This window comes from Photinus pyralis, unplaced genomic scaffold (genome assembly GCF_008802855.1).
Source record: "Photinus pyralis isolate 1611_PpyrPB1 unplaced genomic scaffold, Ppyr1.3 Ppyr1.4_LG7, whole genome shotgun sequence".
Taxonomy (NCBI): domain Eukaryota; kingdom Metazoa; phylum Arthropoda; class Insecta; order Coleoptera; family Lampyridae; genus Photinus; species Photinus pyralis.
The window spans coordinates 10,375,324-10,387,776 of NW_022170738.1; the positions used below are offsets into that span (position 1 = coordinate 10,375,324).

Below are 12,453 nucleotides of genomic sequence, written 5' to 3' on the forward strand. Positions count from 1 at the left end.
ATAAGATGATCCAAAATGACTGCAGACAATTTGAATTTGGCACTTAAAATTTTTAATGTTGGCCATCATTGTATTCCCCCAACAGTAATCGCCATCCATTTACGACGATGTGTATTTTTATTTTCTTGTCTCTTTATACCGCGATCCTTGCATTTTAAATCAAACAGTTCTTTTCCAAGTTCCTTGCAAGTGGCAACATTTTGTAAAGTCATGTATAATAACTGCATAAGGTGCACTTAACCTTACTGTTTAAGCCCATAAGAAAATGACTATCGTCGTACAACACGTTCATGAAGATTCGGTTCCATGCTTTCAGTAATGTAATGTAAGAATATCCTACCAATCATATGTTAATTAGTTGCCAAACCTTCGGAAGTTGTCGAAGATATAGCCACAAGAAATCTAATCAAGCTAGTGGGTGAAACAATACGAACGATAACACCCCTTAATAATAGTTGTTATTATTATACATCAGGCTTATGCAGATACGGGGTATAACAGTTTGCACGAAGATATACTTATATAGGTATGGGAACGTTTACATATAATACCTATAGGTAGTTTTAACTGTCCAACAACTATACATTACGATGACAATAAAGTAGACGCAACGCGAAGTCGGAAATCTTTTATGAGTGACGGGTGTTCATTTATCAGGATATACCTATATGTTGATAGTCAAAAGTATCGCACAATGGGCAACTGAATACAGTTTTACGGTGGTCGTTTAGGTAATCATAGCACGAATTCCCCACGGGCAAAGTAAAAATTAATTTAATTAATTAATTGTGGTGATTATTCAGTAACTCATTTAATTGATCCACTACACCTACTGCTTTTAAATAAATGACATTTGGCATGTTATACCGCAACCTTATAAATGTTTTGTTTTGCGGGAAATTTAAACTACCCCCGCAATCATTTCTGATCACCCGGTATACCTACATATAGGTAGATAAGTAGTTATAATGTATATGTATATATACCTAAGAGTACCTATACCTAATCCGTCTAACCACTCAAACATGCATGTTTATTTACGTATAGATATACATTACTATACCTAGACATTAGTATCTTACTGGGCATCATCCATTCGTTTATTCCCGTCGCTTCTGAAAGCTTCTTAAAGGAATAAAAATAACGGGCTGTCAAAAAAGGATTGACGTAGGATCGGTCGCCTTTGGAAATTCATGTTAAATAACGGGCGATCAAAAATGAGTTGCTGTCTAGTCGCCTTTGGAAATTCAAGTTAAATACGAATTCCCATGTAAACAAAAATTCCAAAGGTGACTCGACAGCAACTCATATTTGATCGCATTGTATGATTTTCCATGTAAACGAAAATTCCAAAGGTAACTCGACAGCAACTCTTTTTTGATCGCATAGTAGGTACCTACTTACTGATTCATATACACATGCCAGAGTTGATGTACTATAGTTAAAATGAAACACTTGGACTGGCGAAATTTAGGGGGTGGATGTTTTTACTGAGATAATCCTATACTATACCTATATACACGGATAGAGTGTATGGGTATATTCTGTACACGATATAAAAATGAGCTTTTTTGTAAATAGTCCTATGATAGATTAGATAGGGATGTGCCTTACTCAAAAGTCGGAACACTCTTTTTTTGTCAAAAATATGCATAGTTTGCTATCGATATTGCTATTTATAAAGCGTGCGTTCTGCAATTAAAAAAAAATTATTTCATAACTGACAAATTACAACAATTTTCCTAAATTAAAGTACCTAGGCCATATATACAGTCTGTTTTAAATTAAGTCGGCACTATATTGCTAACTTTCTTAGTTGTATCTATTAGAGTTAGAAAGACGGTTAAATTCACCAAATTGTGTACCTATTTTTGTCTACTGAATCCAAACTTGTAATTAAAAAACAAAACAACATCGCACTGTCCATCAGGTAATGACAAAAATTTAACTTTTTTATATGGAACACCTCCTAGGTATATTATGCGACATCGTATGACAGCTTATTAAAAAGTTCTTAATGAACCATCGCCGGAAAATTTCAAATATTTTTCAATTATTTTCATTTCGATCTAGTTACCTATCCATGAAAATGGTAAAATGGCCTTGGTTTGTTGTATACGTATTTGACAGCTAACTTTGACGTTTATTACCTATACCTAATGCTTGCCGTTTCGTAAAAAATATTCTTTTTACGCGCCCTATACCTACTGAAAAAATGGAAACGTTTTTGAACACCTTCTTTAACAGAGGTATAATATATTGTAATTATTAAGTTAAGTGATTTTTATATGTTTTTATACCTATGTACTTACTCAATTTCACATGTTATTCTTGTTTTGTTAACAACCTACTATAATAAGTGTGTACCTACTTATTGTTTTAAATACCATTATGTATATTTGTATCATTTTCATGGTCTATGGATATAACTAAATCGAAATGAAAATAATGGAAAAATATTGGTTACCTATTTGAAGTATTTTGGCTAAAGCGCTATAGCGTATTGCTATCAAACCACAAACAATCGAAACGTTATTGGTACTTTCGAAGCAAGCAAAAAATATTATGAAGAATACATTTTTTTCATAAATCAATATTTAAAAAAAATTCCCTCTTGTATACCTACTTACTCCATCGCTTTACACACTGTATACCTATAAGTTTGTGTTTTTCAATTCCCTTTGTTGCCTTTTTTATTAGTTAATTATTTAGATAAGAATCAATGATAAAAAAATCCTTTCCTTGATTTATTTAAATTTCGATTGTCATGGCATGGCCGATACTAAAAAGAAAATCCGAAAAAATGGTATCAATTCAACGAAATGGAAATAAATCAGAAACTGTTAAAGATATACCTACATATAGGCACATGTCAATTTTAATTCTCTATCAAATGCAATAGTAAAGAAAAGGGTCATTTCATTTAAAAAATTGAGTTTTTAGTCTTTGAAATTTGTTAAATTTGGATCTCCACGCATAATCGCACGCAACTATGACTTTTTTTAAGTATATATATCTACACTAAAAAATCCTATTCTTTCTCTATGTACATACTGGTAAAAATGGGTTGCCATAACTACAACCGAAGTAGGTAGGTAATCAATTTTCAAGGTACCTGAAATTTCGCGTAGAATCCAAAAATACATGAAAAAATAGAGGCTTGTCATTTAAAATAACGAAGTTTACTATCTACTTTCGGTATTTCGGGAAGTGCTACCATTTTGAAAATATTTTACATCGATTCGGCCTTCGGCGTTACTCCTAGGTAAAAATTTTCAAAACCTACCTATTTCATTTTCCGACAAAAACGTTAAACTACAGTTCCCAAAAAAGACCCTGTAGACTCTATAAGTGGATACAACAAGTTTAATTTATCTTTCTGTGAGTTTTTTCTTTGCATGCCTATTTGTTCTTTCTTATTTTTGTTCAATAGGTAATTATATTAAACAATTAGGATAGGTAGGTATATTTATTTATTCAGAATATGTTGCATGCGTTAGTTGTCTTTTTTAAATTGCAGTTATATTCTATATGGGTAAATATAAAGTGATTATTATTATTAAGATAATTATATAGGTATGGATTAGGTAGTTAATTTTTACTACCCCCGATTTATACGAACCCCTGTAAATTTGGCCCGGTTTATTTATTTATAGTGACATGAAAATAAATTCTTAGATTTAGCGCAAAAATTCTTCCCTATAAAAAAGCTCAAATGGCTGTCCTTTGGGTAGTGCGCACCTTATAACTAACTCCAAACGTTTTCTTTATAGAAGAGTTTTAATTAGCTTGTTGCAATTATAAAATTATATGTAATAAACGCCAATTTTATTTTGATACGCTTCGTAGGTATACCTACGTACCCTAATTTCGTTTTAAATAATATATTCGTATATACTTAGAATAAACCGCAAATGAAAGATATTCAGCAGATGTTCATGTTTTTTACATTCGTACCTACCAATAACAAACAAAAAAATCTAAAAAGTGAAGATAAGCCTGTAGTGAGACACTTTATAGGTATTAGGTATATTAGAAATTCCATATTCTGTAAAGTAGGTATATATAAGTAGATAGGTTATTACTCGGGTCATTTTACATTTTCAATTCTGGCAACCGCTATATAAGTAAGTCCGTTATATAAATTCGATCTAAGGAATGGTATCTAAGGCAATGCTGCGCAGCTGAGTTCAGACTGGGTCTGTAATTATGCTCCATCTGAAGTCGCATTAGCGGCGCCTGATGCCTTACCGACCTGCATTATCGTCATTATATAAAAGTCATCATCATTATCAACATCAACATCAACATCCATAAATTCCTTCTCAATGTTAAATTTCTGTTTTAAATGGAAAAAGTGGGTATATATTCGACGGCAAAATTGAATTTATATATTTTGTGTTAATTCCAATTAGTCTAAAATAAGTTGGCGAATGAAATAGTTACGAAATATCTATACCTACCTACCAATTGTTCTAATTCTAAATAGCAAGGACGTACCTATTTATAATAAGTAAAAATATACTCGTAGGTATGTCATCACAGGTAGGTACCTATACCTATTAGGTATTATAATAAAAAGTAATTGTAGGTATAAATTTTGAAAATTTGTCATATACCTTCAATACCACGTAGCTAAAGGTTCCAAACTCTTTTATTTAAAACCTGATGGTGCGTATATAACGCTGTTGGTATACTCAACCATAAAGTTACAATAACGATTTATAATATGATTAATATGATAATTTCAAGTTTCCTATAATTAGATACCTATACCTACCTAACCAAAGTAACTATAGGTACCTTAGATAATGTGCATTATAACTTTTGAAATTTGATTATCTTGTTAAATTTAACCTCTTTGTGATAACTATTTCTTGTAGGTAAGTATTTTGTTTTATTGCTTGATTTTACTCTACGATTTCAGTTACCTGATGATAACATGGTTATGTCAAAACATGTAGTAGGTACCTATAGGTATGTTAAATTTTGATAATACCTATTAAAGAATATATGGGGAAGGTATAAATATTTTCTCATAACGATTATATTCTAAGTACATATGATGGAACGCATTTTTATATGACAGGTGCAGGGTACCTTCATTCAAATAGAAACTTTGATTCCGTTTCCTTATTCTACATCATATCAAAATTAATTTTCTTTGTATAAACCATTTTTTTCTAATTTAAAAAAAAATTAAGATCACATCATTTACTGTAATTTGTATATAAACAATAGGTAGGTATACCTACGTACGTACTGAGTACAAAGTTATAGCCATCAAGATCTAGGTACTCACAACCACACTTGTTATTGTCGCCTACTAGATGATAATGATGTGCCTATAATGTTGGATGCTATTACAGAAGCATTAGAAGAAAAATGTGCATATAGCATCATTGTAAATAGACTCCTCCATATGAAGAATATTTTATTTTTTAATATCATATAGTTTCAGCAACCCTCTCAAGATAAATGGACCGCCCTGTATTTGGGTCAAAACACATGGGGTGATTCCCAAAAATTTATTTCTAGGGTCTCTAATGAATGCAATCAAAATATCTTTAAAATAATATTTGAGTGAGTCTTGCCATCTTTCGGTCAAAATAATCAAATATGAATTACGCATCTTAACTAAACTATAGATACGGGCATTGTTTTAAAGTAAGTATTTAAACAATGATACAGGCATACCTATATGGTTCCTGTACCCACTGCACCCAATGTAAATTTCCATAAGAGCGCAAGTTGTTTTAAAAACTATTTTATACACTGAGAGAAACGTTTCTTTTAAATTAATAAAAATATTTCTTCCAACTTATTTCTTTATTACCAAAGTATTTTGTTTGGTGTAAGTAACATGCATTTTGTGTAAAAGAATCATGTTATTTCCCCAGAAATGTTCAATCCTTTGGTTATTATTTTCAGCTCAAACAAACATCTATTTATTTCAAAGAAACGTATATCCGCGGCATTTAGACCAAAGATATGTTTTCTTTAATAATATAATCCGGTGCGTTTAAATGTTAGGGAATGCATTTCTTCCATTTAAATAAATCATCTTTGGAATAATATACCTTTGTTTGCTTCAAAAGAATTTCTTTGAATGAACACTGTTCCACAAATAAAACTGCGAAGTTGGTTATTTTATTGAAAACAAGACAAGTTACTTGAGGTGCAAGTACGCTGTAAACCTACATTCTTAGTGCCGAGTCGACTGTGGCTTATACGTGTAAAAGTTTGGGTGTAATTTTGATTGATTTCAATAATTATGGATGTATCCGAGCTGCTAAAAGACTGGGGCTTTGAATCACTAATAGATATTTTTAAAGGTACGTAAACAAACTTTGATATTCGTATATAGAATTATATACCTAAGCATACGGTATACGGTTAACAGGCTAATCCTACTTGATCATCTTTGCTTTTTTTCAGTATACTTCTGAAGTACTTTAACAAAATGCACATGCACCTGAGAATGATGTATCCATGTCCGATTTAAATGATTATTTAGCGTTTCAACATCTATTGCCGTCATATATTGGCAAGACTTGTTGTGTAATTAGTTGGTTTAATCTTCATGGCATTACTTATAAACCCAATCAAATTGTTTGTGTGTCTAATAGTGAGACTGTTTCATTTTATAAGATATTTTTTATTTTAATGCATAACTGCGAAACAATTTTTATTTGTAAGTTATTATCATGTGAATATGTGTATCATTTTCATGCGTATAGAATATTTGAAGTCTTAAATATTTACAAAGTTTATGAAGTTCAAGATTTACATACTGTTGTACCTTCTATTGCTATTACCACACCTGATGGTAAAATGTATGTATCACATTGTGTCACATAATGTTTTTTTTTTTGTTACATTTACTGTAACCGTTATATGTATTACAGTTATTAAATAATTAAACAAACCTTACTTTATACATACTGTCTTTAATTTTATTCCATCGCCGAATTTCTTTCAAAATATCTTTGGATTAAAAAAAGATTTCTTTATTTTTAAATTATCTATTCATTTCACGTAAATGCTTACGTTTGTTTCAAAAAATATATTTTTTTATTTCAAAAATAAGAAATATTTGAAGTAAAATACTGCTCCTTTCGAATAAAGAATTTCTTGCTTTAGATAAAAAATTTTAGTTCTTTGAGTTAAACAAATTTTACTTTATTTAAAATAAATTATTTATTTGTAAGAAGAAATTATACCTCTACAGATCAAGAAATGTTTCTTTGGTCTAAATAAGTATTCTTTGTAATGAAAGCCTGATGTTAAATAATTAATGATTTTGCGCCAAACAAACATTTATTTGCCACTATTTAAAAGAATGATTTCTTTAAGTAAAAGTAAATTTCTTAAGTTAAAAGAAACGTTTTTCTCAGTGTAAATTTAGACCTTTATCTACAAAATATTCCGACTATTTTTTTAAAAAAGTTTATACTTAGCAACTGAATATACCGATTGTTTAAAGATTAGATGTTCTGCACCGATTATTGAGCTAATGTGTTTTATTTTTTTATTCTCGATCAAAACGGTTTATGGAAAAAGTAAATCGACAGTTTTCTAGATAAGTTACTTCTAAACATTACCCCAAAAATGAAATCATATTTTTTGTAAATAAAGTCTTTATCTTGGCGGGCGGTAAATCAACAATTTGAGTGTAGCATTAAGTAGCGCCGCTGCACAGTGTCGGCGGGAACTAACTCAGGACCAAAATAGGAGTTGACTGAGCAAGAAGATCATCTTGTTTCTTGCAACTATAATCATCTATACACCATAATGTAAAAAAGTTGCCCTTAGATAAAGAAGACTCTTAAGAAAGACGTATTAGATGTATAGTAAATTTGTCATTAAATTATTCTGGGAAATAATTAGCAAGTACACCTATGAATTGAAATTATGAATGGAACATTATCTATACGTACCTACCTCATTTTACAGGCTAACGCGATTTTTCTACATACTTATAACTTATAAGTATTATAGAGCTATGTCCGCTGATTTCATATGCTCTTTGGTATTTAGTTTTATACGATTTATTCATTTAAGTTATTAACCTGTGGTTATATACGTGCATCAAGTCAACAATTAATTATAATATACGATATAAAAACGAACCTCTAAGTACTCTACTTCTGCACCGGGATCAATGGGAGCGCACGTCTGATGATGTACTGGATAGTAGGTGCAATTCATGTCACAAGATTTTTTAAGAAAAATTAGGTTCACTATAAATACGAATTATCTACAGTAAACGCCCCAAAATGGCAACAGTTTCCACATTTGGAAATGTACTAAGGATAAAGTTGAAGGTTGCTGATGTAATTCCCATAAAACACCTCAGTCACAAATTAATTACCAGTAGGTAACCTATAATAATCGCGGTTTAAATGGATCATTTAGGTACGTTTACAGCTCTGGTTTAACTAAACATTTTGTGATGACTGGCAATGTAGTAATTTACGTCGTCCCTTAAAGATAGAGATGAACCGGAACGACACGGGCATCATACTGCGTATGGAGCCGACGTGGTGGTGGCGGGTTTATTGCGTGTGGAGATACGCCCCCGCGAATGCAGGGATTTTCCATTGGTGGAGCACCTGCGAACGCCCAAATGCAATTGCAATTCTATTGCATTTCGAATAAAAATATCCTTTTTTTAACGTTTCATTAACTTATCCGTCAAATGCTAAGTTATATAGCTCCCTTTATCACCTTAAATTGCACCGACATCCCACATTTCTAAATGCTAGTATTTATCAATACAACAATTTAATTTGTAGTAAGGGATAAAGTTTGGGCACCCCTAACATTTTAACCATGTACCTATGCTGATGTTCTCGTTCTATTCTCACACGTGCTACATTTAAGTATATTATAAGATCCTCTCTACCCGGTTCCATCCGTAGATCATGTTTCGAAAGACAGTCCTTTTCAAACTTCACAATTTTATTCAAATTCTTCCTATTGTATGTCTATACTAACAGCTATAATGCTCTATTCATTTATGATGTTTCTTTACACTAAACCCTAAACAGTAGTTAATCCAGGCAACGAAATTTTCTTGTAAGCGATCGCGCTTTTCCGGTTGGTCTTTTTAAGAACATAAAGAAATAAGAAATTCACTATCGATGTACCTATACTACAACCGCCTATCTCTGAAACACATCTAATACCTTTCCCAACTCTTTGTATTAAATACAGCATATGTTTTACCTGCTTAAGTTTATGGGGACGCAATTTGAACTTGAATTTTCTAATTTAATTTTCAGTTCTCCGTTTTTGGAATTTCACATTTTGAGATTACGTCTTTTTTCCTCTTTATAACGATATATCACACATGGGTGGTTCAGTATCACATTTTTCCTAAAAGTATACCATTTTCATTTTCTGCGAAGAGTGTTTTCTGCTTTGCAAAAACAAAACGTTCTTTTGTTATGAACACAAGGTTGACTTATTTCAAGTGGTGTCATTTACGGTTGTGCTGGTTTTATTGCGAAAATATTATTTAAGTATTCTTAGTATGTATTTTGTTCTAATTTGAATTATAATTTTCTTGCAAAACGAAGGTCCAATTATGTTCAGATGAAAAGCGAATTATCTCAACACAACGTTGCAACCAGACAGATTGACCAAACTGTCAAAATTTGTTCACATTGTTCACAATAAAAGAACGTTTTGTTTTTCCAAAGCACTCTTCCAAAAAAAATTAAAAATTGTATTTTTAGGAAAACTGTAACTGAACCACCATGTGTGATATATCATTGTAAAGAGAAAAAATCAAAATTCAAAATGGCGCCTATAAGGAAAACTAGAGTTACTACGTGTTTCTCAGTCATCTTAAAAGTTATTAAAAACGGGATGTCATTTTCGAAATCTCCATTAAAAAGTGTCCGAATAATGTGTTAATTAGAAATGTCTAGTACGATTAACTTATCATGAAAAAATTAAAAACGAAAATTATTCGTTTTTTTGCGATATTTTCAGAACTATTGATATTTTAAATTTCTTATCAGATTGTTATTCAGCATGGAAATTCGTTTGTCACCATTTAACCAACTTTCTATCTCAGATCCCTGTAATGAAAAAATACCCCCTCCCCCTCACCCTCAAACGCGAGAAATTAGAATGGTTTGTGATTCTGTATGTATATACGAACACAAGGCGCTTTCTTATAATTTATAATCTACGCTAGTAGAGCGTTTGCGACTGCCGACTGCTTTATAAAGTAGCCTTCCGAAATATAGCCGCCACAGTCGTTCGTATGTGACCACCCGGTACTATTTTTTACACCGAAACTCCCGTAGATATCGCATATCGCTAACGTATAGATATACGAGTACATAAAACTGGACGTCTATCTATACGTATCCCTGATTTAAGGGACGAACGAAGTATATACAGACGATCCAACAATCAATAGAAGAGGGTGAAAGTTGATACGGAATTCATTTACAACCTAATGTCGGCGAACATTAAGCGACAAATTTCGCTGATGCGCAAATTGTATTTTACGTACCTATAGGTATACATCGCGTATAAACAGAAAAACGTGTGACTGATTCAAAGGTAATGAAGAACTACGTTTGGTCTGACAGTGAATCTCGTTCACCATATTTCATTCAATTTGTATTTACATAATATAATAATAAGTACCTAGGTACTCAAAACAGTCACGACAAATCTCGCTACCTACTAAAAATAATACATCTTGGTTATAAAAAGCTTGACATTGTACTTATTTTACTAAATTTCATCAAGAATTGCTATATGTGTGCTGTATTTGGTCACGTGTGAGGTTACAGGATTGTTATCATTTGTTTTATCACACAGCCCCTATCCACAATTGTTTCCTAGATCATAGGTGCCTACCTCGTAAAAAAACGAAAAAAAAACATTTGTGCAAACGTCAACTGTATAAGATGCTTGCTCATCTATACAAATTATTTTGGATGTACAGGGTGTGAGGTGTCCCATTTTTACGGTGTAAATAAATAACTGATTTTTTTAAGTAGAAGTGAATTTAAAAAGGACTACTCTTTCTGATTTTACTACAAAATAGGGAGTATACCTACCTATTGCAGTAAATAATTCATTTGTAACTGTACTTGTTTACTTTCGGGGATTCTTTTGTTTTTTATTATCACAGCCTACTACTACCGGGTTAAGTAATTAATAGGTATGGTGAAAAATATTGAATAACCTATAAAAACTACGAGGTTTAGACACAGCGCATCCCTTAGGTACATAAAAGTTGAAGAGAACACTTTCGTGTTATTCGAGTGATACCTACAATAAAATGGTAAAACTTCATAATTTCAATGTGCCATCACTTTTTTTTTCAACTGAATCCATCACTATTTTATTTCGTTATTCGATAGTAGGTATTTTTACTATAGGTTTCCCAAGTTGTCATTTAATAAGTTTCCAAGTTTGAAAACTTAGGTACCTACTTGTTATGGTGGATTTTGACGAATAATTTGTTATACCATTAGCTCGTTTCCATGTTAACAATATTTTTATAGGTATTTTGTATGGACAGCATTTGTATTTATTAAAATCGTATACGCCTATCTAATAGCAATTTCGATAATATTCAAACCGTTCCCGGGGGAGTAAAAATTTGCACCTCTTGATAAGTTTTTGGAAAATTATAAGAAAACAGTGATTGAAGGAGAACCAAAATTAATATCATTTGCAATTCTTCGACGCTAAACCTCATACCTATAAAATGATAAAAGATCATGACGCGATCATTTTTACAAGTGTCACACCACGTCTAGCACGCACGTTGTTTGGGCACCGCATCCAGAAAGAATTCTGATTTAACGCCATATGTACCTACTCGTATTTTGAAATCGATGACGTGCGTGTGATTGAAATTGAATGAAGTTGGTCATTCATAATGTACACTCACAGTCTCTTCTTAATTTATATAGGGTCACGTCACGTATACGCAAATATACAGTCCGCGCAATAGAGGAAGCTCGGATTTGTGTATCTGTCAGATAGAAAATGATAAATCTAATTACCAGGGGCGACAGTCAATTGATAATTTTAAAATAAAATTCGTTCTAAATAACTTCCGCTCCTGCGAGGCAAAACATTTATGAACTTTCCGCTTTTCACCCCTGTCTCAGTATTATTGCCCAATCAGTAGTGTGAATACGTAAAATATTGAGAGATGTTTATTGAAAGCGGATATTAACATTTAACACCAGTATTTACTTAATTTATTCTAGATATATAACTGACGATAGTCGAGTAAAATTTGAAAGAAAAGTGCACATTATATAAGTACACTTATATATCTAATAATTAAGTATACATGTATATACAGGCCGCGAGTCTATATAACTTGGAATAAATTCAGTCAATCAAAGATTTTTTTATCGGGAATATGTTCAGACCCGTCGATTAGAATTTTAAACTTCGTTC

The 12,453-nt window shown here is 31.7% G+C and overlaps 1 protein-coding gene across 1 annotated transcript in view; it reads right to left on the bottom strand.

Annotated features, from left to right (window-relative positions):
* The window catches only part of LOC116175745 (transcription factor Sp9), a 95,418-nt gene extending 87,145 nt beyond the window's left edge, over positions 1 to 8,273 (bottom strand). The window contains exon 1 of the mRNA XM_031494023.1: positions 8,134 to 8,273. Coding sequence (XP_031349883.1) covers positions 8,134 to 8,211 — 78 coding nt within the window. The 5' untranslated portion in view covers positions 8,212 to 8,273. The remainder of the gene's footprint in view (positions 1 to 8,133) is intronic.
* Positions 8,274 to 12,453: the final 4,180 nt, after the last annotated feature.